The sequence below is a fragment of the Nerophis lumbriciformis genome, linkage group LG13 (assembly GCF_033978685.3).
Source record: "Nerophis lumbriciformis linkage group LG13, RoL_Nlum_v2.1, whole genome shotgun sequence".
NCBI lineage: Eukaryota > Metazoa > Chordata > Actinopteri > Syngnathiformes > Syngnathidae > Nerophis > Nerophis lumbriciformis.
The window spans coordinates 15,850,321-15,876,722 of NC_084560.2; the positions used below are offsets into that span (position 1 = coordinate 15,850,321).

The window sequence follows — 26,402 nt, forward strand, 5'->3', positions numbered from 1 at the left end:
GGTCTTTGTCAGTACTTCAAACCATCTGGGAATATTGCCATTTAGAGAAGAGATGAAGCCTATTTATGTTGAATGATGAGGTGGCGACTTGTCCAGTGTGTACCCCGCCTTCCGCCCGAATGCAGCTGAAATAGGCTCAAGCTCCCCCCGCGATCCAAAGGGGACGAGCGGTAGACAGTGGATCCCCTGGGCTTGGGGTCTTTCTGTGTGGAGTTTGCATGTTCTCCCCGTGACTGCGTGGGTTCCTTCCGGGTACTCCGGCTTCCTCCCACCTCCAAAGACATGCACCTGGGGATAGGTTGGTTGGCAACACCAAATGTGTGAATGTGTTGGCCCTTCCGCTCAAATGCAGCTGGGAGAGGCTCCAGCAATCCCGCGACCCCGACAGGGACAAGCGGTAGAAAATGAATGGATGGACATTCAACATGTCATAGCTGTAGTTAGTACCCTATGACATCTCTCTACCACTCACTATTTTCAATCCATCTTTTCATTTCCATTTTTTTCTGCCTGTGAATGAAAAGTCAATGTCAGCATTTTCTGGTTGGGATTTTTCATTAATGTGAGAGAATCCTATGGACTTTAAAGGCTATCTTACTCAAAATTGTCAGGCTAACTGTAATAGGTCAGATGTGTACTTATCAAAATGTATCTTTCCAGTCCTTAATCACAAGTGTCTCAAAGGGCTTTACAAACTCATAATAACATCGAGGTTCCCCCCTCCTTATATACTTGATGTAAGTACGTATATATGTAATGTAGTAACAGGCAAATTTATAATAACATTTGATATGTACGTTTTTTAATAATTTTAAGCATATGCAGCGCATTAATTTCAAAAACGCATCACAAAGTTCACTATTTTTAACATCACTGATTATTACTCACTGCAGACTTTGAGAGCCAACAAAATAATAAAACATCACTTACTGTACAAGGTCTGCTGTCATTAGAATGCCAACTGATTGAATCGTGTTATATTCCCGTTTCGATGAAGAATGACCCATAATTCTTGCGAAGAAAAGGGGTGTAGAACCAAGCATTTTTTCGTGTCGTTCTCATAATTCTCGGGTCTAAATTGGCTGTCAAAGTGTACCAACTTGCCGTTCTTCTAGTATCTAGGTGAAAGGCATGATTTATGATCTAAATAAAGTTTGAGGAGCAAGGAAGCAGCTGATCAGTCGATTATGTCAACATTGGCACACAAGATCATGATCACGGCCCCGATGTAAAAAGTCTGTCTGCATAAGCGCTTATAATAACAATATCACTAATACTTGTTTAATATGTAAATCACAAAATGTAAATAGGGTATCGTTGCCGGTTTTTAAATGGTTGTGTATTGGGTTTTATGGGCAGAATAGAGGACCTCCCATTGGCTCTGCAGTAAGCAAACGTTTATTTACCTTTATTCACGAGTTACAACGCATTAAGAGAATCCGTAATGTGTTTTATAATGATTGTGAAAGATAGGCAAAATTAAAAAAAAAAAAAATAAGTTCCACTTTAATAACCTGTCAAGATCAAGAGCGCAAAATATATTCTCGAATCAATTTCCATTGCTCTACTTGTCAATATTTCCCGATCAATTCTTTTCAAGCTGCCATGCATTATTACTCAGTCAGGCAATGAAGTGTATTGATTTTGAATTACATTTAAAGCACAATTACCTGCTAAAGTGTGCACTGCTTTCCCTTTTCTTTAAGGATCTGCCTTTTGTCAGTAGAAGTGTTGGTAGAAAAAAATACTTTTGTCATGTGAAAAACAACATTAATTCCTTGTGAAGGTCATGAGAGCAAATGCTTGTTTTTTCAGCGTCCTTGTAGGCTTGAAATGCACTAGTAACATGGCCAAACATAAGACCCCCACACAAGGTCCGTGGCAGGATAACCATACTTAGCATTAATGTTGTCGTGGTACAACATGAACGACAAACATTGTTTCCATATGAGTTGGGAAATTGTGCTAGATGTAAATATAAACGGAATACAATGATTTGCAAATCATTTTCAACCCATATTCAGTTTAATATGCTACAAAGACAACATATTTGATGTTCAAACTGATAAAAAAAATTTTTTGTGCAAATAATCATTAACTTTAGAATTTGATGCCAGCAACACGTGACAAAGAAGTTGGGAAAGGTGGCAATGAATACTGATAAAGTTGAGGAATGCTCATCAAACACTTATTTGGAACATCCCACAGGTGAACAGGCAAATTGGGAACAGGTGGGTGCCATGATTGGGTATAAAAGTAGATTCCATGAAATGCTCAGTCAATCACAAACAAGGATGGGGCGAGCGTCACCACTTTGTCAACAAATGTGTTAGCAAATTGTTGAACAGTTTAAGAAAAACCTTTCTCAACCAGCTATTGCAAGGAATTTAGAGATTTCACCATCTACGGTCCGTAATATCATCAAAGGGTTCAGAGAATCTGGAGAAATCACTGCACGTAAGCAGCTAAGCCCGTGACCTTCCATCCCTCAGGCTGTACTGCATCAACAAGCGACATCAGTGTGTAAAGGATATCACCACATGGGCTCAGGAACATTTCAGAAACCCAATGTCAGTAACTACAGTTGGTCGCTACATCTGTAAGTGCAAGTTAAAACTCTCCTATGCAAGGCGAAAACTGTTTATCAACAACACCCAGAAACGCCGTCGGCTTCGCTGGGCCTGAGCTCATCTAAGATGGACTGATACAAAGTGGAAAAGTGTTCTGTGGTCTGATGAGTCCACATTTCAAATTGTTTTTGGAAACTGTGGACGTCGTGTCCTCCGGACCAAAGAGGAAAAGAACCATCCGGATTGTTATAGGCGCAAAGTTGAAAAGCCAGCATCTGTGATGGTATGGGGGTGTATTAGTGCCCAAGACATGGGTAACTTACACATCTGTGAAGGTGCCATTAATGCTGAAAGGTACATACAGGTTTTGGAGCAACATATGTTGCCATCCAAGCAACGTTACCATGGACGCCCCTGCTTATTTCAGCAAGACAATGCCAAGCCACACGTGTTACATCAACGTGGCTTCATAGTAAAAGAGTGCGGGTACTAGACTGGCCTGCCTGTAGTCCAGACCTATCTCCCATTGAAAATGTGTGGCACAATATGAAGCCTAAAATACCACAACGGAGACCTCCGGACTGTTGAACAACTTAAGCTGTACATCAAGCAAGAATGGGAAAAAATTCCACCTGAGAAGCTTAAAAAATGTGTCTCCTCAGTTCCCAAACGTTTACTGTGTGTTGTTAAAAGGAAAGACCATGTAACACAGTGGTGAACATGCCCTTTCCCAACTACTTTGGCACGTGTTGCAGCCATGAAATTCTAAGTTAATTATTATTAAAAAAAAAAAAAAATGTATGAGTTTGAACATCAAATAAGTTGTCTTTGTAGTGCATTCAATTGAATATGGGTTGAAAAGGATTTGCAAATCATTGTATTCCGTTTATATTTACATCTAACACAATTTCACAACTCATATGGAAACAGGGTTTGTAGATCCTCATGAATGTGTCACATTGAAGAGTTGTGGTATATTTGTGTTTTCCCTTTGCAGTGGTTTGTGATGGATCAGGCAACCACCGTGAAATATGTGTGTCGAACGGAGCGAGGGAAAGAAAGAGAGAGAGAAAGAGAGAGAGGGACAGAAAGTGTCGAGTAATCACTTAGCAACCGCTGCTCACAGTCGTCCACTCCAAGAGTGACACAGGCGGCTCGGAGTGACGGAGGTACTGGATCTTGTTGGACCATGCTGGATGGGACCTATGACCCAAGGCGAGCATGATGCTGTGTGCTTTGGATTAGGAGGTCAACCCCTTCCAGGCAATAACAACAAAAAGCACGTGCAGGTGGGCATCTTTTCTAACTTTTTGTTATTGATTATACTCGTAATAGCTGTAAGTGTGGGAAATACAGGATAACTTTAACCAACAGTCTTTTAAAAGGGGTTGAAACTTTCCCTTTGCTCTGAGGAGTTTGCTGCATATTTTCCCAAATCAAGCATGAAATAGCAATGATCACAATGCAATAATGCATGAGGATGCCTGAAGTGAAGCCAACAATGCATCGACTCTAGCCTTAAGTCACGTGCATCAATTAGAGAGTTCATCATTTAAATCGGATGTCTTAGGGTAAAATTAGATTTACACACTGTTTATATGGGACAGTGAAGTCAGTGTGTTAGGGCAAATAAGCAGCTGACTTAGTTGTGTTGCCACAATACATAATCATTTATTGGAAATATGTGCAAACCCTTTTTTTCCGGAGCTGTGTGAGAGTCCAGTCCATAGTGGATCTAACATAATAGTGTGAGAGTCCAGTCCATAGTGGATCTAACATAATAGTGTGAGAGTCCAGTCCATAGTGGATCTAACATAATAGTGTGAGAGTCCAGTCCATAGTGAATCTAACATAATAGTGTGAGAGTCCAGTCCATAGTGGATCTAACATAATAGTGTGGGAGTCCAGTCCATAGTGGATCTAGCATTATATTGTGAGAGTCCAGTCCATAGTGGATCTAACATAATAGTATGAGAGTCCAGTCCATAGTGGATGTAACATAATAGTGTGAGAGTCCAGTCCATAGTGGATCTAACATAATAGTGTGAGAGTCCAGTCCATAGTGGATCTAACATAATATTGTGAGAGTCCAGTCCATAGTAGATCTAACATAATAGTGTGAGAGTCCAGTCCATAGTGGATCTAACATAATAGTGTGAGAGTCCAGTCCATAGTGGATCTAAAATAATAGTGTGAGAGTCCAGTCCATAGTGGATCTAACATAATAGTGTGAGAGTCCAGTCCATAGTGGATCTAACATAATAGTGTGAGAGTCTAGTCCATAGTGGATCTAGTTAATAGTGTGAGAGTCCAGTCCATAGTGGATCTAACATAATAGTGTGAGAGTCCAGTCCATAGTGGATCTAACATAATAGTGTGAAAGTCCAGTCCATAGTGGATCTAACATAATAGTGTGAGAGTCTAGTCCATAGTGGATCTAGTTAATAGTGTGAGAGTCCAGTCCATAGTGGATCTAACATAATAGTGTGAGAGTCCAGTCCATAGTGGATCTAGTTAATAGTGTGAGAGTCCAGTCCATAGTGGATCTAACATAATAGTGTGAGAGTCCAGTCTATAGTGGATCTAACACAATAGTGTGAGAGTCCAGTCCATAGTGGATCTAACATAATAGTGTGAGAATCCAGTCCATAGTGGATCTAACATAATAGTGTGAGAGTCCAGTCCATAGTGGATCTAACATAATAGTGTGAGAGTCCAGTCCATAGTGGATCTAACATAATAGTGTGGGAGTCCAGTCCATAGTGGATCTAACATAATAGTGTGAGAGTCTAGTCCGTAGTGGATCTAGTTAATAGTGTGAGAGTCCAGTCCATAGTGGATCTAACATAATAGTGTGAGAGTCCAGTCCATAGTGGATCTAGTTAATAGTGTGAGAGTCCAGTCCATAGTGGATCTAACATAATAGTGTGAAAGTCCAGTCCATAGTGGATCTAACATAATAGTGTGAGAGTCCAGTCCATAGTGGATCTAACATAATAGTGTGAAAGTCCAGTCCATAGTGGATCTAACATAATAGTGTGAGAGTCCAGTCCATAGTGGATCTAACATAACATTGTGAGAGTCCAGTCCATAGTGGATCTAACATAATAGTATGAGAGTCCAGTCCATAGTGGATCTAACATAATAGTGTGAGAGTCCAGTCCATAGTGGATCTAACATAATAGTATGAGAGTCCAGTCCATAGTGGATCTAACATAATAGTGTGAGAGACCAGTCCATAGTGGATCTAACATAATAGTGTGAGAGTCCAGTCCACAGCGGATCTAACAAACCGGTAATAGTATGAGAGTCCAGTCCATAGTGGATCTAACATAATAGTGTGAGAGTCCAGTCCATAGTGGATTTAACATAATAGTGAGAGTCCAGTTTCAGTTCTATACATCTGTAGTTTATTGTGTGACTGTATTAACACCAAACCTTTTTGATTTATGCAAAACACACAATGGACATTATACTTTTGTAATGTTTACTATATGTTTATAGTTTCAGTCTTGCAGTCCTAAATGAAGGATGAAGTGTAAAGAAATAACACTGAGGAAGAAAAATAATTCAAAAGAAGGAACATCAATCCTCAACAAAACTCCTGGAGCTTCTGTTTATTCATGCTGTTAACTATCTGTCTCGCAGCACACGCTGGAAACAAGTAACGAGGGCAGAATAGTGAATGTATTGACAGTGCACAGTGAAAGCCCATGTGTTGACGTTGTCCATCCATTTTCTACCGCTTATTCCCTTTGGGGTCGCGGGGGGCGCTGGAGCCTATCTCAGCTACAATCGGGCGGAAGGCGGGGTACACCCTAGACAAGTCGCCACCTCATCGCAGGCCTCATCGTTGACGTTGTGTAAATGGTAAATAAAAAGAGAATACAATGGTTTGCGAATCCTTTTTAACTTATATTCAATTGAATAGACTGCAAAGACAAGATATTTCATGTCCACACTGAGAAACCTTTTTTTTTTTGCAAATAATCATGAACTTAGAATTTAATGGCAGCAACACATTGAAAAAAGTTGTCATAGGGGCATTTTTACCACTGTGTTACATGGCCTTTCCTTTTAACAACACTCAGTAAAGGTTTGGGAAGTGAGGAGACACATTTTCGAAGCTTTTCAGGTGGAATTATTTCCCATTCTTGCTTGATGTACAGCTTAAGTTGTTCAACAATCTGGAGTCTTTGTTGCTTCATATTGCACCACACATTTTCAATGAGAGACAGGTCTGGACTACAGGCAGGCCAGATAGTACCGCACTCTTTTGCTTCGAAGCCACGCTGTTGTGACACGTGCAGAATGTGTCTTGGCATTTGTCTTGTTGAAATAAGCAGGGGCGTCCATGATAACATTGCTTGGGTGGCAACATATGTTGCTCCAAAACCTGTATGTACCTTTCAGCATTAATGGTGCCTTCACAGATGTGTAAGTTACCCATGCCTTGGGCACTAATACACCCCCATACCATCACAGATGCTGGCTTTTCAACTTTGCACCTAGAACAATCCGGATGGTTCTTTTCCTCTTTGGTCTGGAGGACACGACGTCCACAGTTTCCCCAAAACAATTTGAAATGTGGACTCGTCAGACCACAGAACACACTTTAAAAAAATGCCTGAATGACATTCAAGCATGTACTAACCTTTGATTAATCATGATTTATTCAAATGATTGAGAAAATGAATAATTTAACAGTACTAATATGTATATAAATAATTATAAAATACAAAATGTATATACTGTTCATATTAGACACACAAAATATGTTGTTGCCCATTTCTTGCATGATCATACCTTTTTTTGCTTTTTTGTTTCTCAATTTTAACATTTTCCAAGCATTTTAACTTTGCATTTTCATCAACCCTGTGTGTATTTTAGCCCAGAGTGTGCGTTTGATGTGTTGTGACCATGACCCATTTCCCTGTCATTTGTCACGAGTGAGTGATCCCAAAAAACGGGTTGAATTTTCCTCTTCTTGCTCCAGACCAAAGTTGACACTCTGTCAGCAATAATATTAGACTCAGACTTCCTTTATTGTCATTCAAATTTGAACTTTACAGTACAGATAAGAACAAAGTTTTGTTGCATTAACAGAGCAATACGGTGCGTGTTTGCATTTACAAAAGAAGGTGCAGATATAAATAGATTTACTGTACAGACAAATATAGTCCACTTGTGCATATGCATCCACGTTTATGGATGTATGTTATATTGTCTTTATATTCCAGCCAATTAATCCATTTTTGGAGGGGAATTGAGGGGATTATTATGATGCGTTCAAGAGTCTTATGGCCGGTGGGAAGAAGCTGTTACACAATCAGGAGGTTCTGCACGGAGGCTGCGAAACGTCACGTGACAGGTTTTATAGTAAAGTAGCTGTAAAGGGTTGTTTTATGGAGACATTAAATATTTATGAAAGTCTTTTTTTTTTCTTCTAAGAAAAGATGGCAAATAGTGCTTCTACATCTCTGTATGAACCTGTGTAAAACTTTCATGGCAGGATGCCTGCAGTCACAATATTATGCTTTTAATACATGCAGTTGTACTTAGGGATGAAATTATCGAGTTCGAGCCCATTATCGAATCCTCTTATCGAACCGATTCCTTATCGATTCTCTTATCGAATCCAGATAGGTTGTTGTATATGGAAAAAAACACAATATTTGGTTTAACAAAAGCTCACTTTTATTTTATAAGAAAAAAATAAAATAAATAAATAAATATTGACTGTTACCCCCCTAAAAAAATTAAATAAATAAATATTGACTGTTGTTACCCAAAGTATATTAAGTGGGATTTTTCAGAAAAACAAATATATACAGTAACACAAAAACAACCTGTCTCTGTGGTCACTATAGGTGAATTGCCATGCCTTGAGGCGTTTTTTCCGGTCCATTATTTTTGCTGCTTGTGTGACATCACAGGAAATGACGTAGCTCAGTCATTAGACTGAGCTGCTTTGAGTGTCGCAGGATATCCACACATTCTTGCCATCTCTGTCGTAGCATAGCTTTCGTCGGTAAAGTATGCGGAACAAACGTCCAATTTCTTGCCACTTTCGCATCTTTGGGCCACTGGTGCAACTTGAATCCGTCCCTGTTCGTGTTGTTACACCCTCCGACAACACACCGACGAGGCATGATGTCTCCAAGGTACGGAAAACAGTCGAAAAAACGGAAAATAACCGAGCTGATTTGACTCGGTGTTTGTAATGTGTTTGAGAAAATGGCGGATTGCTTCCCGGTGTGACGTCACAACGTGACGTCATCGCTCAGAGAGCGAATAATAGAAAGGCGTTTAATTCGCCAAAATTCACCCATTTAGAGTTCGAAAATCGGTTAAAAAAATATATGGTCTTTTTTCTGCAACATCAAGGTATATATTGACACTTACATAGGTCTGGTGATAATGTTCCCATTAAAGCAATAAATAGCGTCTGTGAAGCTTTGTTGCAAACTTCTAGTTTTATGTGAGTAAATCCTGTGTACAGTTGCAAAAACCGTCCACCAAGCACCTACAAATATGTCCACCTATGCTGATTAGAAGCAAAAATGTCCTATTCATATTGCATACATAACCTCTAGTTGTTTGGAATAAACACTAAACCTTCTTCTAATGATACACAGTAGACACAGTATATGAAAAGTAAATAATAGTATATAGAGTCGTACTTATGGTCAGAAGATGGTATCCCTTGTATGGATGGATAAGAGGGAAATGCATTGGATGACGTAAACGTCAATATTAAGATCATAATAGGAGCTAAGTGCTTTTTGCACACCTGGCAAATGATTGTAATCTTCTTTAAAAGATCCCCCCCAGCAAGGCAGAAGGGTGGGACCCCTCAGGGAGGCTGACTTTATTGGCTTAGTGGGCTGAGTTCATTTGTCCATACGTTGTTCAGTTTCAGTGCCCATCCCTAATCCTAAATCCCTTAATTGTCTACAAAGACAAACAGGCTTGTCGAAGTGACCGTGACGGCTTCACTTCCATTCTAAGTGCAAGTATTGATTAACTTTGAATAATTAACTTTATTGCATGCTTACATACACGACTGTTGGCAAAGCAGCAGATCACACACCTTATTTGAGCAGGTCTATTTATATCATCTAATATAGTGAGTTAAGAATATATTCTTAAAACCTGTGTTCTTTTAGGGGGGTTATTAGTATTGAATTAATTGGCTAATCAACAAGAATCTTTCATTCATAATTAAATTTACCAGGCAAAACATAATCTTAGCAAATTGCTTAAAGGGGAACTGCACTTCTTTTTGGCATTTTGCCTATAATTCAATATCCTTATGAGAGACAAGAACATATACGTCTTTTTTTTAAAATTTGTATTAGTGTAACTTGTAAATAAAAGTCCGCCTACAATGTGACGTCATTTCGACCATAAAACCCAATAAATAACAATCCAAAAAGCCCCAACGATGCACCATTTACATTACGTGACGTGAATATCAACCAAGTATTAGCGATATTGTTATTATGAGCGCTAACGTTAAGGACCTACATTTAGCAATTGATCAGAAAGAGGAAACTGCCTTATGCTTCTGTATTGACATCAGCTGGCGAGCTGATTTTTCGCCTCAGAGCTAGTGAAAGTGAATTTATAGATTAAAAATGATAGGATGTGGACATTAAACTGAGAAGTTGGTACAAATTCTGACAGGCAGATTATACCTGGAAATGGCGAAAAAGACCCAAAAAGACATTTTGTTCCACCCCATTTTTATCATTTAATTTAATTCTTTATCTAAGCGGGAATCCTAACATTTGGCACCCCAGTGAGAGCAGACATTGTACAGTAAGTGATGGTTTAAGTTTGTTGGCTCTCATGATGTCTGCAGTGTGTAGTAATCAGTGATGTTGTCGCATGTGAAATTAATGCGCAAAAATGATCAAAATATGTGAATATTTCATATTGTTATATCATGCCCCAGATGACTGAATTTTCACTAAGTTGTCTTATGTATAATTTGCTCTTGAAAATGAATCTAGCAGTCATTTACCATAATATCAGTAATATGAGCAATAATTAATTGGAGTAGAAGTTGGAGAGCCCCATTTCCACTGCCGCACTTTTGGTGTGAATGATGTGTAAAACATCATCTATGCAACATTTTGAGCAAAGAACCACCATTACATGTTATGTAGACCACAAGGAAGTCTTGCGGTCTACATAATCATGAATATGTAGACCAGTGGACCGATTGGTACCGGGCCGCACAAGAAATTAACATAAAACATAAAATATATACATAACATAAAAAACACAATATATACATTATATATCAATATAGCTCAATACAGTCTGCAGGGATACAGTCCGTAAGTACACATGATTGTATTTCTTGATTTAAAAAAAAATAAAAATTATATGACCCCTTTAATGCACCTTATAATTCGATGCGCCTTTTGTATGAAAAAAGTTGGTAGTGCGCCTTATAATCCGGTGCGACCTATGGTCCGGAAAATACGGTACATCAAGAAATTTTCATCTTATAGGATATATGTTAGTAATACATATTATATGTATAAAATCATTTAAAAACATTAAATCCTCTTAAGGCCCAAGCTGTTTGTTTACATGCTTTTTTAAAATTTTCTTTGCTATTTGGGCTTATTGGACCCTAATTAGAATAAAAACTAAGAGTCATCTTTTGATATGATGTACTTAGTCCATAAGTACACAAATGTGTACTTCATGTTTAGTGACATGCTAATTCTTATTTTTACTTTTTTTTTTCTTCCAAATTCCATTGTATGTTATACTCTTCTGACACCACCAGATGGCAGTATAAGTGTCCACATAAGCGGCCATAAGACCCCAATTCAGTAGTGTACACAATTTTGGAAATAAGAGCTAAAAGCCATTTAGAGGTTTTAAATGACACCAAAACGCATCAATTGAATTTGTTTTAATCATCCCCTTGAGTCATCCAGCAGCTGTGAAATTATAAAAGGATGTTGCTGAACAGACGACATGTCTAATATCTTTTATTTCTGACCATCCAGCTGACCATGTTGACACATACGTAGGACAGAAAATGTCTGTCCAAAGTGTGTCTTTGCAGCGAAAAACACTCCTCTCACAGCTGTGTGGAACTGTGTCAGTCTGCTAAATAAAACGCAAAATAGTGCTCCCAAAACGGTGAGGAGTGTTAATACGGTAAATCCCAATGCGTGTGCTGCATAATATATTTACAGTTTTGCCTTCCAGTATTGTGGGCGTTTTGATCAGCATATATTCGGTATAATAATGAAAACACTTAACAGACGTAATCCACTTTGCACACACTTAGGAGATCAGCTTTGCGTGTGCTATCAGGTTTGCATGTGTTTTAGTACACGCAAACCTTTTGAAAATCAGGCCCTCACTGCGCAATAGGAAACTGCTTGCAGTCTTTTGCAGGCGCTGTCAGCAGGTGCACATTTTAGAGGGGCGTTCTTCGTTTGTACAAAACCCGAAAGCAGTGAAGTTGACACGTGTAAATGGTACAAACCCTGTTTCCATATGAGTTTTTTTTGCAAATAATAATTAACTTAGAATTTCATGGCTGCAACACGTGCCAAAGTAGTTGGGAAAGGGCATGTTCACCACTGTTTTACATGGCCATTCCTTTTAACAACACTCAATAAACATTTGGGAACTGAGGAGACACATTTTTTAAGCTTCTCAGGTGGAATTATTTCCCATTCTTGCTTGATGTACAGCTTAAGTTGTTCAACAGTCCGGGGTCTCTGTTGTGGTATTTTAGGCTTCATAATGCGCCACACATTTTCAATGGGGGACAGGTCTGGACAGCATTAATGACGCCTTGCAATAGCTGGTAGAGAAAGGCTTTTCTTAAACTGTTCAACAATTTGCTCACACATTTGTTTACAAAGTGGTGACCCTCGCCCCATCCTTCTTTGTGAATGACTGAGCATTTCATGGAATCTACTTTTATACCCAATCATGGCACCCACCTGTTCCCAATTTGCCTGTTCACCTGTGGGATGTTCCAAATAAGTGTTTGATGAGCATTCCTGGCTTTTCAACTTTGCGCCTATAACAATCCGGATGGTTCTTTTCCTCTTTGGTCCGGAGGACACGACGTCCACAGTTTCCAAAAAAAATTTGAAATGTGGACTCGTCAGACCACAGAACATTTTTCCACTTTGTATCAGTCCATCTTAGATTAGCTCAGGCCCAGCGAAGCCGACGGCGTTTCTGGGTGTTGTTGATAAATAGTTTTTGCCTTGAATAGGAGAGTTTTAACTTGCACTTAAGAATGTAGCGACCAACTGTAGTTACTGACAGTGGGTTTCTGAAGTGTTCCTGAGCCCATGTGGTGATATCCTTTACACACTGATGTCGCTTGTTGATGCAGTACAGCCTGAGGGATGGAAGGTCACGGGCTTAGCTGCTTACGTGCAGTGATTTCTCCAGATTCTCTGAACCCTTTGATGATATTACGGACCGTAGATGGTGAAATCCCTAAATTCCTTGCAATAGCTGGTTGAGAAAGGTTTTTCTTAAACTGTTCAACAATTTGCTTACGCATTTGTTGACAAAGTGGTGACCCTCGCCCCATCCTTGTTTGTGAATGACTGAGCATTTCATGGAATCTACTTTTATACCCAATCATGGCACCCACCTGTTCCCAATTTGCCTGTTCACCTGTGGGATGTTCCAAATAAGTGTTTGATGAGCATTCCTCAACTTTATCAGTATTTATTGCCACCTTTCCCAACTTCTTTGTCACGTGTTGATGGCATCAAATTCTAAAGTTAATGATTATTTGCAAAAAAAATGTTTATCAGTTTGAACATCAAATATGTTGTCTTTGTAGCATATTCAACTGAATATGGGTTGAAAATGATTTGCAAATCATTGTATTCCGTTTATATTTACATCTAACACAATTTCCTAACTCATATGGAAACGGGGTTTGTAAATAAAAAGAGAATACAATGATTTGCTAATCCTTTTCAACTTATATTCAATTGAATAGACAGCAAAGACAAGATATTTCATGTTCGCAAATATTAGCTCATTTGGAATTTGATGCCTGCAAAAAAAAGCTGGCACAAGTGGCAAAAAAGACTCAGAAAGTTGAAGAATGCTCATCTAAGACTTTTTTGGAACATCCCACATGTGAACAGGCTAATTGGGAACAGGTGGGTGCCATGATTGGGTATAAAAGTAGATTCCATGAAATGCTCAGTCATTCAAAAACAAGGATGGGGCGAGGGTCACCACTTTGTCAACAAATGCCTGAGCAAACTGTTTAAGAACAACGTTTCTCAACCAGCTATTGCAACTAATTTGGGAATTTCACCATCTATGTTCCGTAATATCATCAAAAGGTTCAGAGAATCTGGAGAAATCACTGCACGTAAGCAGCAAGGCTGAAAACCAATATTGAATGCCCGTGACCTTGGATCCCTCAGGCGGTACTGCATCAAAAAGCGACATCAATCTCTAAAGGATATCACCACATGGGCTCAGGAACACTTCAGAAACCCACTGTCAGTAACTACAGTTGGTCGCCACATCTGTAAGTGCAAGTTAAAACTCTACTATGCAAAGCCAAAGCTATTTATCAACAACACCCAGAAACGCCGCCGGCTTTGCTGGGCCCGAGGTCATCTAAGATGGACTGATGCAAAGTGGAAAAGTGTTCTGTGGTCCGACGAGTCCACATTTCAAAATTTGGAAACTGTGGACGTCGGGAAAAGAACCATCCGGATTGTTATAGGCGCAAAGTTGAAAAGCCAGCATCTGTGATGGTATGGGGGTGTATTAGTGCCCAAGACATGGGTAACTTACACATCTGTGAAGGCGCCATTAATGCTGAAAGGTACATACAGGTTATGGAGCAACATATGTTGCCATCCAAGCAACGTTATATCGTTCTAATAACAGTGTAAAATCACTACTGTGTCTATTTTGGGGCAATGTTTTCCCTTTTTAGGCCCAGAACTCTGAAGTCAGTGCCAATATTGTCAGTTTTAGATGAATTGGTTGGCTTTGAGATGAATCTGCTTCATGTTTGTTGGGTGTAAGACAGAATACTGATTTGGTATTTGAAATTGTTCACCATGTCCCGGCTGTTGGGGGTTGAATATTTTCATGGTGCACTTGCTTGTTTTCACGAGTGGTAATTTTTATTTTATTTTACAAGCACGCCCAGGTTGAGCATGATGTTGATTACGTAACATCAGTGATGCTGCGGGGAACAATGATGTATAAGACTCGGCGCACTCGTCACGCTCTGATGACTCGCTGGCTCGCTGCGTGGAGGATGCCATTAAGTGACGCCTCATCTAACAGTTGCATCATGTGGAAAGAAGGGCACTTCCCATAGTGCACCTTTCTCCGCACATTTTAAAGGAGGATGTTGAGGCTTCAAATACAAACCCCGTTTCCATATGAGTTGGGAAATTGTGTTTGATTTGCAAATCATTTTCAACCCATATTCAATTGAATGCACTACAAAGACAACATATTTGATGTTCAAACTGATAAACATTTTTTTTTTTGCAAATAATCATTAATTTTAGAATTTGATGCCAGCAACACGTGACAAAGAAGTTGGGAAAGGTGGCAATAAATACTGATAAAGTTGAGGAATGCTCATCAAACACTTATTTGGAACATCCCACAGGTGAACAGGCAAATTGGGAACAGGTGGGTGTCATGAATGGGTATAAAAAAGCTTCCCAAAAAATGCTCAGTCTTTCACAAGAAAGGATGGGGCGAGGTACACCCCTTTGTCCACAACTGCGTGAGCAAATAGTCAAACAGTTTAAGAACAACGTTTCTCAACGTGCAATTGCAAGAAATTTAGGGATTTCAACATCTACGGTCCATAATATCATCAAAAGGTTCAGAGAATCTGGAGAAATCACTCCACGTAAGCGGCATGGCCGGAAACCAACATTGAATGACCGTGACCTTCGATCCCTCAAAAACCGACATCAATCTCTAAAGGATATCACCACATGGGCTCATTAACACTTCAGAAAACCACTGTCACTAAATACAGTTCGGCGCTACATCTGTAAGTGCAAGTTAAAGCTCTACAATGCAAAGCGAAAATCATTTATCAACAACAACCAGAAACGCCGCCGGCTTCTCTGGGCCCGAGCTCATCTAAGATGGACTGATGCAAAGTGGAAAAGTGTTCTGTGGTCTGACGAGTCCACATTTCAAATTGTTTTTAGAAATATTCGACATTGTGTTATCCGGACCAAAGGGGAAGCGAACCATCCAGACTGTTATAGGCGCAAAGTTCAAAAGCCAGCATCTGTGATGATGGTATGGGGGTGTATTAGTGCCCAAGACATGGGTAACTAATACATCTGTGAAGGCACCATTAATGCTGAAAGGTACATACAGGTTTTGGAGCAACATATGCTGCCATCTAAGCGCCGTCTTTTTCATGGACGCCCCTGCTTATTTCAGCAAGACAATGCCAAGCCACATTCAGCACGTGTTACAAAAGCGTGGCTTTGTAAAAAAAAGAGTACGGGTACTTTCCTGGTCCGCCTGCAGTCCAGACTTGTCTCCCATCGAAAATGTGTGCCGCATTACGACTGAAGCTCTACATAAAACAAGAATGGGAAAGAATTCCACTTTTAAAGCTTCAACAATTAGTTTCCTCAGTTCCCAATCGTTTACTGAGTGTTGTTAAAAGGAAAGGCCATGTAACACAGTGGTGAACATTCCCTTTCCCAATTACTTTGGCACGGGTTGCAGCCATGAAATTCTAAGTTAATTGTTTTTTGCAAAAAAAAAAAAAAAGTTTATGAGTTTGAATATCAAATATGTTGTATTTGTAACATATTCAATTGAATATGGGTTGAAAAGGATTTGCAAGTCATTGTATTCCGTTTATATTTACATCTAACACAATTTCCCAACTCATATGGAAACGGGGTTTGTAACATATATTTTTTAATAGTTTCAGATATGCATTTTGTTGATATTCCACCATTGTATGATAGAGGGGCTGGGGATGTTATTGAGGACCACACCCACAGGCTGGGGAAACAATAACATTGCACCACCCTGCCTTGGATGAGGCTCTTATTCTCTGCTTTCAAGCCTTGCCTACATGAAGACATGCATGTAGAATGGCAGTATCTCAGCATGCAGTCTCTCAGCATGCAGTATCGGAGGCGTGTGCAATCTGATTGGATGCCTACCAAAATGAGATTACAGCAATGCCATGACATCGCATTTTTTAAGTCTATGGTCCTCTTATGAACAAACTATATTATCAATATTAGTGTGTGAATGCTGAAAAGATCATTGTTCCAAGTCCCACCAAACCCACATTTCTCCACCGATTCAAACAATTCCAAAGTCGACCCATCCAGCTCATGAATTTCCTTGCATGGGGCCCTTTTGGAAGTATGCTAACTGTTCCAATGTTAGCAGGCTAATGTTTCAATCAATCAATCAATCAAAGTATACTTACATAGCCCTAATTCACAAGTGTCTCAAAGGGCTGCACAAGCCACAAAGACATCCTCCGCTCAGATCCCACATCAGGGCAAGGAAAAACTCAACCCAATGGGATGACAATGAGAAACCTTGGAGGGGACCGCAGATGTGGCGACCCCGTAAGGGACAAATGGTAGGAAATGGATGGATGGATATATCCTTTTAAGCTGCAGCGACATGCTGGTGGTAATATTAGCTTATATTAGCAGGCTATTGTTAATATGGTAATGCTTTTTGCTAGTATTTTAGCTCATTTTGTAAGTTTTAACGCAAAAATCAAGGATTTTGGACTTGGTGCCATCTTGGAAGTATGCTAGCTTATTCCATGTTGGCATTCTCTTGTTAGCATGCTAACTTTTTATATTAGCTTTTCAGCCAATTTTGTAAGCTTTAACCTAAAGCGTTTTTATACTGTTACTTGGCACCATCTTGGAAGCATGCTAGCTGTTCCCATTGTATATGCTAATCAATGACGTGCGGTCACTAGAGGCAGGTGAGGCGGGGCCTCACCTGCCATCATGGAAAGAAAAAAAATGTAAAAAGAAAAAAAAAAAATTAAATTGTTATATGTATCCAGTGATTATACTATAAAGTTATTTTCCGTTTAACTTCACCAGTTTTAGATTATTTTTATTCAAAATCGCTGAATTTTCACATTTGCCGTTCAAATACTGAGAAGAGACGGTGCAGTGATCAGCAGCCAGTTGAGGCACGTCACTCAGTTGTGCCTCACCATGGATTGTGGACTCGGCTAACTGCTGGCCTGCTGTGCAGTGAGACCGTATTGCTATATGAACTATATTATACATTTCCATAGTTTAGTTAGTTGAGGTATATAATGTACAGTGTATTTTGTGTAACGTATTTCTTGTGCTGAGCAATCATAAAACTGCTGCGAAGACGCACTGGCTGAGGCTCGCGTAATCCCGCCTCCTGGTGCCGGTTATTGCACCTCCGCCGCAGACTGCACCCCCCGACGGGAGCGCCACACCAACCAAAGCCCAAACCCAAACCCTCCACGTGCAAGACCGAATCCACCCAAAAAAAGTCACTTAACAAGAAGCTAAAAAGTGCAAAAACAACATTGCTCGCGCCGGAGGAGCCGTGAACGACTGCAGGGACACAACATTAGGTACACCTGCAGACTGCAGCACGGATTTCATATTTCATTCATTCACAACTCCTCCAACACGAACACCACTGTTCCCGCACTTATAAGCAAAGGTAAGACCATAATAACGTTTTTTTTATTAAATGTGCTTTTTTGTGTGCTACAGTTTGTATGTGTAAAATTAAAGTTAAGTTAAAGTACCAATGATTGTCACACACACACTAGTTGTGGTGAAATTTGTCCTCTGCATTTGACCCATCCCCTTGCTCACCCCCTGGGATGTGAGGGGAGCAGTGGGCGGCGTCGCGCCCGGGAATAATTGTTGGTGATTTAACCCCCAATTCCAACCCTTGATGCTGAGTGCCAAGCAGGGAAGAATGCTGGTATGAGCTTTTAAACATAACCCGTTAACTGCTGCCAATCAAATGGTGAATAAGATACTCTTTAGGGTTCATATGTTTGTAAATCTGACTGTGATGAAGTCAGTGCCTCACCAGCCATCAACCTCACCGCACGTCACTGATGCTAATGTTAGCATGTTCACAGGTTTTTTACTACTTTATTTCAACATGTATTCCACATTTCAACAATTCACAATCCCTATCATTTATTCAACAATTCATTAGCATTTCAGTTCAATGTCAGCTTTTCAGCATTTACATGCAATTTCAATAGAAATTGCTTCATCTTTGTAATATTATTCCTCTATTCATTTTTTAACGCTTATCATGCTCAGAGTGGAGCCTATCCCAGCCAACTTCATGCAAAAGTCAGGCTACATTCTGGACTGATCATTAGTTGACAACTACATTAGACAAACAAATACTTTGATACTGTTTCTGAGTGGGGACTGAACCCACTCTGCCTGTATGGAAGTCATGCAAATCTAGACCAACTTCAAACTGTTCAGCCTATTCGGGAATCACAAGCTTTCCCTTGACCAATTCCAAGAATTCCCCGATTTCCCAGAATTTCAGGTTCCCCGGGACATTTTTCCCATTCAAAATGAATTGGCCATTTTTCAAATGTTCACCATTTCCACATTTTTCGACCTATTCAAACCATTCCACTTTCAACACATTCCACTCATCCTGGATATTCAAATTATCATTTTTCAAAGTAAAAAAAATTCTAGGAATTCTCAGTTTTTCAAACCCTATTTTCACCTTTTTTTCTGGCGACTACTCTATCCACATTTTTCAACCGTTTCACCGTCAAAACACTCCTCTTAATCAGGACAAAAAAAGAAGTTGTTTTTTGAACTGGAAAAATTCCTGTTTTTCCCAAAATTCCAGGAATGCCGTTATACCATTTCTCAATTAAAAATGTTACTCCTTCAACATTTCTCGACCGATTTGAAAAATTCCAACACCAGCCATTCAAATATTTTAGCATTTTCCAAAAAATTCCTACTTTTACTGAAATTCACAAATTTCCTTGAAATTCCTATTGAAAAGAATGGGACATTTTTCAAAGTTCCACATCTCCCACATCTTTTATCCGATTCAAACCATTCCAACTTCAAAATATGCAGCCTGTTCAGGAATGTTCAACAATTATAAACATTCCCAGATTTCCAAGAATTCCCAGTTTTTAAGAACATTTTCCCCATTCAAAAATGAATTATACATTTTTCTAACTTCCACAATTCCCTAATTTTTCAAACCATTCCACCTTCAACACATTCAATTCATCCTGGAAATTTAAACAACCTTTTTTCCATGTTCAACAAATTTCCAGGAATTCCTGTTTTTTTCCAACCTTATTTCCAACCTTTTTCCAGTGCAATGACTCCTTTCACAATCTTCAACCCATTTTAACTGTTCCACTGTCAAAACATTCCACTAAGTCAGGACAAAAAAACAAGTTAGTTTAAGCACTTGAAAAATTCACGTTTTTTCCGAAATTTGGTATTACCATTTTTCAATTATAAAACTGTTACTACTTCAACATTTCCTGACCGATTTAAACAATTCCAACACCAACCAATTCCGCTTATTCAGGACATTCATGCTCCTAATCATTCTAAAAAAAAATCCCGCTTTTCCCCAAGTTCCCATTGAAATGAATGGAACATTTTTCCAAGTTGCACAATTTCCACATTTTTCAACCTATTCAAACCATTCCAACATCAACACGTTCCACCATCCTGGAAATTCAAACTAACACTTTCCCAAGTTCCAAACCAAATTCCGGTTTTCCTGGAAATTCAAACTTTTCAACAGTCAAACCATTCCAACATTCAAACTATTCTTACATTCATATTACATTCTGTCAGCATTTCAGTTCAACTTCAGCATTGTAGCATTCACACGCAATTCCTTCAGGAATGGCCTCATCTAGTACAATTTGTAGTTTTGCACTAACCTGCTTTCTACTCAGAATACATAACTTATTTTGACATTGTCTCACCACCGTGGGTCAGCTGGAGCCTATTTCAGCAGATTTTGGGTGCAAAGTTAGGGACACTCTGGACTAGTGTCGTTACCTCAGAAGGAACAACATGGGGTGTGTCCAAAGTTACCAGATTTTAAAGAGTTACATTAACCAGGACACTACAACGTTTTAATCGTAGCAAGAAGTCATGTAGTGTGCCGCTATCAATACAAACAAGTCATTTTCTCCTGGTTTTTCCAGAAGTATCATCAGTGCATGGCTGGAGTCCTCGCCCCACCCTATGGTGTGATGGAGGCGGGTGCTGACAGTAAGTAACACTGCATTGTTATTCTTGTTTTTATCTCTTGGACCAATCAGACACACTTAATTCCACATTTTTTGGCATATATTTGTAGTTGTTCAGCCTTACACTAAGCCTTGACAGATTTTTAAAACACATTTGATTAATGATATCTTGAAGATCTGCAAAACAGGACATGGCATTTAAGCACAGCAGTATTATGATATCAATTCTATTCTACTCTGAACAGGACGTAACATAATAATATTCTCTGCTTAAACCAGACGTCCTGTGCGCCAGACCTCCCATATCTACTTGCATTGTGATAAGGGCTGATACTTTTGTTAAAGCGTTTCTGGTGTAACCTAACCTAATATTGACTGAGCTTTACTTAAACAAAGCTGTTAATCTTGTTTTGTAGTCATGTACAATAAAAATGACGAATAGCTGTGCACTGTGAAGAAATACATACTTTAAATGTATGCTGGCTCACTACTCGCAGACTAATAGTATTTTAGTATAGTATGAACGTGTGGGGACCACATGGCGGCCTAGTGGTTAGCAGGTAGGCCGCATAGTCAAGAGACCTGGGTTCGAATATCAGTACGGGTCTCTCTTTGTCGAGTTTGCTCTCCGCAATGATGTCATGTTATTGATGGGAAAATGCATTTTCAGACAATATGATTTGCATGAGTGGCTAGGAGACCCCGAGAGTAACAAGCGATAGAAAATGGATTAGAAGGGAGAGATTTAAAAAATATATAATAAAAAATAAATAAATAAATACACTTTTTTTTTTAAACTTGGAACTTCCCTACGACATATTGACAGAATATACAACATACTTGCCAACCCTCCCGAATTTTCCGGGAGACTCACAAAATTCAGCGCCTCACCCGAAAACCTCCTGGGACAAATATTCTCCCGAAAATCTCCCGATTTTCAGCCGGAGCTGGAGGCCACGCCCCCTCCAGCTCCATGCGGACCTGAGTGAGGACAGCCTTTTTTAAAGACGAGAGGACAACAGGGTGACAAGAACTAATTCATCCAGACTAGGGATACATTGTATTATTATGTTTATCTTACCTAAAAATAAATATATTTATTAATTAAAAAAATAAATACATTTTTACTATATTTTGCTAAAAACATCAAAATTAATTGTATTTTTATTTGTATTTTTTCTGACTCCTTATTAGAATTATACATTAAAATAAACATATTTGAAATAATTAATTTTAAATTATCATAATAATTCATTTAAAATGACCATATTTAATTATTAATATAATTGCTTGTTTATCAACAACTTTAGCATTTTATTCATTACATTTTGAAGCTTTCAGAAGCCAAGTTATGTTATATTCCTTAAGATTTATTTATGCAAGTTTGAAGTATCAATTATCTAAACACAGTTTTGTTTGCATATTTTCAGGATATATATATATATATGTATATATATATATATATATATATATATACATATATGTATATGTATATATGTATATGTATATATGTATGAAATACTTGACTTGGTGAATTCTAGCTGTCAATATATTCCTCCCCTCTTAACCACGCCCCGCCCCACCCCCGGCCACGCCCCCCACCTCCCGAAATCTGAGGTCTCAAGGTTGGCAAGTATGATATACAATAAGGAAAAAATATTAATTTAAATAATTCAAATATTCATTCAGATTTTAAGAATGTTTTGTTCATGCACTCATGAATTTAAGACCAGATTTTGAAAAATAAGCAATTATTACTACTCACTCTCTATTATTAAGAAGAGCAAATGATCAGAATCAGAATCAGAATCAGAAATACTTTATTAATCCCCGAGGGGAAATTAAAATTTTCAGCACAATCCCATTAAAGATCAGACAAACATTACAGGGAGACCGAACAGGATCGCTGACGGGTCTGCCAATTTCCGGCGCCCCTTACAAAATAGGTGAGATACAGGTAAACAATGGGGGGGGATGAGAACATTTAAAAAAAAATATAATATATATATATTATATAATATATATATTATAATTTTATATTTATTTCTACACCGCTGCAAGCACGATCACAAAGATAAAGGTTGGCTTTTTGATTAGATTAGAATGTGTAGGTTTACCTAATGTTGTGAACTTCATAATAGAATATAATCCATTTATTGTCGTTGTCATGGGGAACAAAATCAGGCAACATCCATCAGTGCAGTACAATATAAAACAAAGCAAAAAAAAAAAATCACAAAAAATATGTATTATTCTAATTATATCCTTTGCTGCTCCCAACCAGGAATGTCAGACCAAGAAGACATGAGCAGCAACTCGTATGTGTCTCCTTCCACACATCAGAGTCAGGTAGTAATAATCTGCATGATTTTCATATTTGTTGGCCATGACTTCATCCTCTCTTGACCGAACAGCATTTTTACAGTTACCATGCTCTCAGGCAGAAACCGAAATGAGGCTGGAATGTGGTGTTTGTTTAAAGTGGGCTTAAATATAAACATGATGCCTGTCAAGTCCTCCATCCTGTCCCACCTCACTGTTGTCATCCTTTCCTGGCTGCATGACACTCCAGCAAATTTATGGTCTCGCAGAGGAAATGTACTAAACAAAAATATGAATGCCTTTGTTTTTGCTCCCATTTTTCGTGAGTTGAACTCAAATATCTAAAACTTTTACTATATACACAAAAGACTTCTCTCAAATCTTCACAAATCTGTCTAAATCTGTGTTAGTGAGCATTTCTTCATTGCCAAAATAATCCACCCCACCTCACAGGTGTGGCATATCAAGATGCTGATTAAACAGCATGATTATTGCACAGGTGTGCCTCAGGTAGCCCACTAGGCCACTCTGAAAAGTGCAGTTTTGCTTCTTTGGGGATCTGGTGGGCGGGGCGCAGAAAAGCAGTCAATATCTGATGTGACCACCATTTGCCTCACACAGTGCAACACATCTCCTTTGTATAGAGTTGATCAGGTTGTTGATTGAGGCCTGTGGAATGTCGGTCCACTCCTCTTCAATGGCTGTGCCAAGTTGCTGGATATTGGCAGGAACGCGAACACGCTGTCGTGTACGCCGATCAATAGCATCTCAAACATGCTCAATGGGTGACATGCTGGCCATGCAAGAACTGGGATGTTTTCAGCTTCCAGGAATTGTGTATAGATCCTTGCAACATGGGGCCGTGCATTGTCATGCTGCAACATGAGGTGATGGCACAGCAATTGGCCTCAGGATCTCGTCACAGTATCTCTGTACAATTAAAATGTCATCAATAAAATGCACTTGCGTTCGTTGTTCATAACCTACGCCTGCCTATACCGTAACCCCACCCCTACTATGGGCCACTCAATTTACAACGTTGACATCAGCAAACCGCTCTCCCACACGACGCCACACATGCTGCCTGCCATCTGCCCTGAACAGTTCAAACCAGAATTAATCCGTGAAGAGAACACTTCTGCGCCATTGAATGTGAGCATTTCCCCACTCAAGTCGGTTAAGACGACAAACTGCAGTCAGGTCGAGACCCCGATGAGGACGACGAGCATGCAGATGAGCTTCCTTGAGACGATTTCTCACAGTTTGTGCAGAAATTATTGTGAGGCCGGTTGGATGTACTGCCAAATTCTCTGAAACGGCTTATGGTAGAGAAATTAACATTCAATTCACGGGCAACAGCTCTCCCTCAAAACTTGCAACATCTGTAGCATTGTGCTGTGTGATAAAACTGCACATTTGAGAGTGGCCTTTATATTTTTGGGCAGCCTAAGGCACACCTGTGCAATAATCATGCTGTTTAATCAGCATCTTGATATGCCACACCTGTGAGGTGGGATGGAGTATCTTGAGTTTGAGTTTGAGTTTATTTCGAACATGCAAGCAAACAACATGATACATCACCATTTCCAGTTTCTCTTTTCAACATGTTCGAAAAGGAGTAGGAAGAAGCAGAGCTTATTTAATCCTACCCCTTTTTCTTTACATAGCAGTTGCTAAAACTTTTGTTCACTTCCTGCTCTAACTTCATTCACAATATACTCCATAAGTAATCACAATAAAAATAAAGAAATAATACTCGGTGAAGTAAGTTATATTACAGATGGTGAGATGAGTAAGATTATTTTGAAAATGAATGGATGGATGAAATAAATTCAGAATGTTTATCATGGTTCTTCTTCTTTGTACTTTGTAAACACTTTAAGTTTGAAGAGTTTCTTGATCATGGATCATATTAGTACATTGTTTCTTGACAAAGAAGAAATGCTCACTAACACAGATTTAGACAGACTTGTGAACAATATTTGAGAGGAATATGTCATGTCTGTGTGATCATGTTTTGTTTTAGTCATGTTCGGTTTTGTTTTTGGACTTTTTGTGCACTTTTGTTTTGTTTTGTCACCATAGCAACCATTAGTTTTTCACCTGTCACGTCACGCACCTGTTTCACGTTTTGAGTCACGCACCTGCTTTCACTAATCATGTCTATAGTATTTAAGTTCATTGTTTTCAGTTTGTCGTGCTGGCGACATCCCACATTTAGGCTCTGCACATTCCTGACACTTTTTTCATGTCCCCATCGTTCATGCTGCTCCTTTTGTCCATGCCAAGTAAGTTGTGTTTATTAATGCCACAGTTAGTGTTTTTTGTTGTTCATAGTTTCTGCCTTTGTGCAAGTATTTGTTTTCATAACCATGTTGTTTCTCCGCCACTGTGCGCGCTTTTCGTTTTTGATAAAATTAAATAAATCATGTACTTACATTCCCGTCTCGCCCGAGCCAACTTTCCGTTGCATCCCGGAAAAGCAAACACCAAGGATCAAGTCATGACAGAATAGGCCTTTTGTGTATATAATAAAAGTCTTTGAGTTCAACTCATGAAAAATGAGAGCAAAAACAAAAGTGTGGCGTTTATATTTTTGTTCAGTGGAGTTGGACCACCACAGGGGTCTTATGCAAGAAATCTCGTACTTGGTCTCCACTCTATGTACTGCAGAGGATAAATAGGTCTATAAACTAGGAATAACCAAATAGCAACACCAGGCTTCCGTGGCCACTGCTGATGAATAAGTGATGACACGTTCAGATGAACGCAAAGGTGTCAGTGCCTATTGAAGCATACACAATGCCTTTTAAATGTCACAGCTCTGCAACAAAACACATCTGTTCAAATCTATATCTACAAATCCCGTTTCCATATGAGTTGGGAAATAGTGTTGGATGTAAATATAAACGGAATACAATGATTTGCAAATCCTTTTCAACCCATATTCAATTGAATGCACTACAAAGACAAGATGTTTGATGTTCAAACTGATAAACATTTTTTTTTTTTTTTGCAAATAATAATTAACTTAGATTTTCATGGCTGCAACATGTGCCAAAGTAGTTGGGAAAGGGCATGTTTACCACTGTGTTACATGGCCTTTCCTTTTAACAACACTCAGTAAACGTTTGGGAACTGAGGAGACACATTTTTTAAGCTTCTCAGGTGGAATTTTTTCCCATTCTTGCTTGATGTAC

At 39.0% G+C, this 26,402-nt stretch overlaps 1 protein-coding gene across 5 annotated transcripts in view; it reads left to right on the top strand.

The window, feature by feature from the left end:
* The window catches only part of rapgef4a (Rap guanine nucleotide exchange factor 4a), a 121,890-nt gene that overhangs the window by 62,206 nt on the left and 33,282 nt on the right, over positions 1-26,402 (top strand). For 3 of the 5 annotated variants that reach the window (XM_061971634.2, XM_072914454.1, XM_072914457.1), the window contains 2 exons: positions 20,836-20,902; positions 23,165-23,229. In XM_061971634.2, coding sequence (XP_061827618.2) covers positions 20,836-20,902; positions 23,165-23,229 — 132 coding nt within the window. Of the gene's footprint in view, positions 1-3,723; positions 3,860-6,300; positions 6,441-20,835; positions 20,903-23,164; positions 23,230-26,402 lie in introns of those variants that run through there. The other 2 variants (XM_072914455.1, XM_072914456.1) reach the window with 2 other exon arrangements.